At 45.3% G+C, this 5,000-nt stretch overlaps 1 protein-coding gene across 1 annotated transcript in view; it reads right to left on the bottom strand.

Moving 5' to 3' along the window:
- LOC135812668 (uncharacterized) overlaps window positions 1-5,000 on the bottom strand; it is a 66,349-nt gene that overhangs the window by 30,206 nt on the left and 31,143 nt on the right. The window contains exon 7 of the mRNA XM_065325946.1: window positions 3,459-3,812. Within this exon, the coding sequence (XP_065182018.1) occupies window positions 3,459-3,812 (354 nt within the window). The remainder of the gene's footprint in view (window positions 1-3,458; window positions 3,813-5,000) is intronic.

Consider the following 5,000-nt stretch of genomic DNA (forward strand, 5'->3'; position numbering starts at 1 on the left):
TTGTACTTGTAGTAGTACAAAAAAACGCAAAATGTTTGGCACCTATGATCAGGGGATGGCCCACTTCTGGTAAAAAAACAAAAAACAAAAAAAAACAATGAGAAGTTGCGTACAAATAATGTACAGACAGACTATGGATTCGAACATAACAGAGTGGAAAACCGGAATCCGAGAAAATGATAACATGCAAAATCATGAAAAAGGGGGGAGGGGATGAAGCAGAACAGTAGCCAAACACACCACGGATAGTTACCGAAAGTACTCTGCAGCAGCAAGGACCACAGAAGCATCAGAGTCAATGACTCTCTGGCGGGCATCTTGAGACCGTGGCCTGCGGTGACCACGGAGGCTGGCATTGGAGGCACGAACAAGAGAAAAGGAAACCCTTGACCTAATAAAGGCAAGAAGTGAGGAGAAGGGCTCCTTTCTCTTGTTGGCGAGCATAGAGGCGACACGCTTGAAAAAAGCGGAGGCGGACTTGCCGTAGCCGCCGGAAGAGCTGAACACAATGGGAGAAAAAGACGCGTGTTCAACTTCCCGGACGCGTTCTTCGTACGCGCGCCTTTTCTCGGCCTCATGCTTCCGGTAGATGGCCGTGATGGGCTGCTGGCGGTTGGAGCGAGCGTGCGGGTTGAACACCCGGATGTCCAGTAGTGCCCGTTCGAAACGTCCACCCCAGACACCCGATGCGGCCACATCCAGGCGGGCACCATCCTCGGAGATTGCGGAGCGGTGACGGAAGGTCTCACCGGTTAGTGGCTATGCTTTTTTTTGCCGTCATCAAGGCGGTAGACGGTGTCGTATTGCCCTCGATCATACCCGTCCCGTACCTATCCCGTACCGTACCGTACCATCAAAGACGGCTGGCCACAATGCATATTCAAATAGGGCTTTCAAATGCAAGATCATAACGTGAAGCAACTTGGAAGAATTAGCATGTATGCGAAGTGTATCGGGGGATGCATGCAGGGCGCGCGATAGTGCGGGTTCGAATCCCAAGTTATGTCTAAAAAAAAAAGGAATTTTTTAAAGAATTTATAACATTCCTATGCTTTTCTTGTCTAGGTCATCAAGGCAAAAAAGCATAGCGTAGGGCCCTGAGCTTCCAAGCTCTCTCGTATATATTCAATAATGTGTTACGAGAACAAAACAAAGTGCTAAAATAGAATGAGGGAAGGTGCTCACCCTAAGTGTCTGCAGGTGTATGATGATTTTAGTTTTTCTGTTCTTTGTCGTGCACGGTACGCTAGTCCGTTGAAAGTACTTGAGGCTGTTTGTATTCGTTTGCATAAGCCTGATGTTTGTAAGCAGAAGAAACATGTAGATGCGTTAAGATTGTTCGTAGGTGCACAGCATGATTGTTTGTCTCACTACACAGTTCTAGCGTTGCAATTAGTTCCTCACCCCTGTTGCACTTAGCTCTCACTTTACTTCTATTGTCTCACCTTCCCTCATTCTATTTTTAGCACTTTGTTTATTCTCGTAACACATTATTGAATGTATATAAATAATTAGTATTGATTTAGTATGGTTATTCTTCAGTCACGGCTTTCCACTGATGATTGTGACAAGAAAATCGGTTTTGGTAAACCTCCATGACTTTGTTGTAGTGCAGCGATGACAGCAGAATTTGTTCTCTTTATAGCTATTATAAAATTGTTGTCTCAACGTCGATTATTTAGAAATTATATGAGGAAATGTATAGAGATAAAGACATGCAAGCGGAACAATTTATATTATAGAAATGTTTGTTATAACATTGTGTGTATGCTGACACTCAATTTTTGTGAATTTTTTAAATTGTGATAACAAATAAAATGTAAGAAAGGGTTTGCTCCCCACACCGGAGCTCGAGCTATTCCGCCGACTTTACTTGACACTTGACTGACTCACGACTGCCATCCAGAGCACACGAGAAGTCCATCGAACCTTCGACTCGGCAAACCTGCAAGAAAGCACCACTCCCTGCTCAATACACAGTGTTTCGGGGAATTCACCCCTCATCAGTTGAGCTTGAGTAGGCTGAGGAAGATTGTGCCTGAAGAGCACCACTTATATAGTGCTCTCCAGGCACAAACATCACCAGGGATACAAACTTACAGAGACACTCCGTTTCCAGCGCGACAAACACCTCGTGAACACCAGATAGCAGCGTGAGTCAGTGTCTCACCGTCCAGGAGCAACACTGACTCACGCTGCTATCTGGTGTTCACGAGGTGTTTGTCCCGCTGGAAACGGGTAAGTTTGTATCCCTGGTGATGTTTGTGCCTGGAGAGCATTATATAAGTGGTGCTCTTCAGGCACAATCTTCCTCAGCCTACTCAAGCTCAACTGATGAGGGGTGAATTCCCCAAAACACTGTGTATTGAGCAGGGAGTGGTGCTTTCTTGCAGGTTTGCCGAGTCGAAGGTTCGATGGACTTCTCGTGTGCTCTGGATGGCAGTCGTGAGTCAGTCAAGTGTCAAGTAAAGTCGGCGGAATAGCACGAGCTCCGGTGTGGGGAGCAAACCCTTTCTTACAAATTATCGCCGAAGTCACAACCACTACTTCGAAATAAAATGTAGTGGAATCATTTCATGAGAAATATATGTGTGAACATTGGCAGACTTTATTGGATGGGCACAATTTTTATCAGTCCAGGGAACATGAAGTACAGCGAGGGGTGTTGGACTGTTGGCATAGAGTTTACAAGTTTAAAAGTACGTCAATATCAGATAGGGCTCTCTTGAATTGATCGGCAGCAGGTATCGATCTTACATCAGCCGTGAAACATCATACTCGAGCGACCGGCAGGCCCGCGAAGGAAAGGGACTTGGAGCAAGTTGGAAACTTGGCCCCTAGTGATGCGCTGATCGCTTAGCACGGTGTTTGGAGCAGTCGTTGTAAAGAGTTACTGTAGGAGTGGGCTACAATATCCATTGATAAAGCGGTGTACAAAAATTAGAACTTTCTGAGTTTATGTGTGTGCCAGGCTGACAATACTAAGAAGTGCCAGAAGCAGTGCGGTGGGGGTGAGAAAGCGCTGTTGCAAGGTTGCACGAATGCCGGCTGTGAAACTCTTCTCCAGACGTCCAAGCAGCTGGGCAGAAAGCCCAGGAACAAAGCTATTCGAACCATAGCATAGCTGAGAGAGGACCATGCTAAGGATCGACCCCTGCACAGAGGACACGTGACCATTTGATGGCAGTCTTACCAAGGACCAAGGTGTGTGTGTGTGTGTGTGTGTGTGTGTGTGTGTGTGTGTGTGAGCGCTGTGTGTGTGTGTGAGTGTGAGTGTGAGTGTGTGTGTGTGTGTGTGTGCGTGTGTGTGTGAGCTTATCTGTGCATGAGCACACGCGATCATGCGTGCGTCCATGCTTCTGTGGATATGCATCCGGTGTGAACCTGGGTTAAGTGTTATTTTTGAGGAAATGATGGACTCTGTGTAAAAATAACTGCAGACACAACTTGGTGCTTACCAAGTACAGGAACAGTTCTTGTGTGTGCGCTGGTCTTGGCAGTTTTAGTACAGTTTTTTTGTGATATTGAATGAAGAGCAGGAGTACAGGTGAATTGTGGTTGGTTGATATCCACGGTACAGGTTATATTGATGGACTGGCCAAGTGTGTAGTTACTCCCATCTAGAGATGCTGTGTGTGTCTTTGTACACACACCAGCAGTACAATTGGCTGTATCACTGCCCGGCAATACGGCGTTGTTGACCATCAATGTTACTGTAGGTTCTGGGTATCCTCGACCGGTACAGTTGATGTTGTATAGAGTGTCGTTATACACTGACACTGGAGTTTGAAGTACCGGCGTTGTGGGTGGAACTGTACATAACAGAGCAAGACAACTATGAATTACGACCACAGTTAGACACAGGTGCCTAACCGCAGAAAAGTGGACAAGACCCTTAACCCACATCCCGCAACGACTTGTTTTGCACATTTGAACATTCTCTAACGGCTCTAACAACTAGAAAGTCTACAGCGATGGCATGCAAGCCAATAAATAGGATCGAAAATGGCCTGGAACGCCGAGTCAATCAACCAAATGAGATTGCAAGAAAATGGAGTGAAACGAAGTTGGATTGTTCCAAGAAAACATATGACCTGCTCCAAAATGCTCCAAAACTCTGTTCGTTTTCTACATTAGACAAGATTGTGCTCAACCATTAACATGTTCAATGGCTGTATGTTAGTTTATGAAGTTTTTTTTCTGATCATTGCAGGATTCCGCTAGGGCGAGAGTCTGGTAATAACAAGCTTTTACTGCAGTTCTGAAAATCCCATTATGTGTTGCGGTAAAAATCATAATTATAACTGCGACCGCTGTACTTTCAATACGTAACATGTTGTAATCGTCACAATAAAGGCCATTCAGTATGCACGCGTATATCGATCCAAGGAAGTGTACTCTTCTTACAACCAGTCCAGATACTCTACAGTACATGTTTGTATACACAGCTTCATTTAGATATTTCCACAGTGACAATGAGGACCAAAGCGGGGGTTGGGTATACTATGACCAGAAAAACTTAGTGTTTCATGGAGTAGAAACCTATAGATTATAGAAAATACTTGATGTATGGCAGATAAATCATTCAATAGCTGGCGCAAATGTGTACTCTCCCAGTTAGAAAATTGTATTCCCGACTACACTCCTACACTCTTTAGCCAAGCAGTGCAGTGCAGTGCAGTGCAATATGCCCTGATGATAGCATCACTACACAAGTATTCTGAGAAGAGATTGCTAAGCTTGTTATCCCACTGCACCCTATGTGTGGTTTGTTATCCCACTGCACCCTATGTGTGGTTTGTTATCCCACTGCACCCTATGTGTGGTTTGTTATCCCACTGCACCCTATGTGTGGTTTGTTATCCCACTGCACCCTATGTGTGGTTTGTTATCCCACTGCAACCTATGTGTGGTTTGTTATCCCACTGCACCCTGTGTGTGGTTTGTTATCCCACTGCACCCTGTGTGTGGTTTGTTATCCCACTGCACCCTATGTGTGG

The sequence above is a fragment of the Sycon ciliatum genome, chromosome 3 (assembly GCF_964019385.1).
Source record: "Sycon ciliatum chromosome 3, ocSycCili1.1, whole genome shotgun sequence".
In the NCBI taxonomy this organism is placed as follows: Eukaryota; Metazoa; Porifera; class Calcarea; order Leucosolenida; family Sycettidae; genus Sycon; species Sycon ciliatum.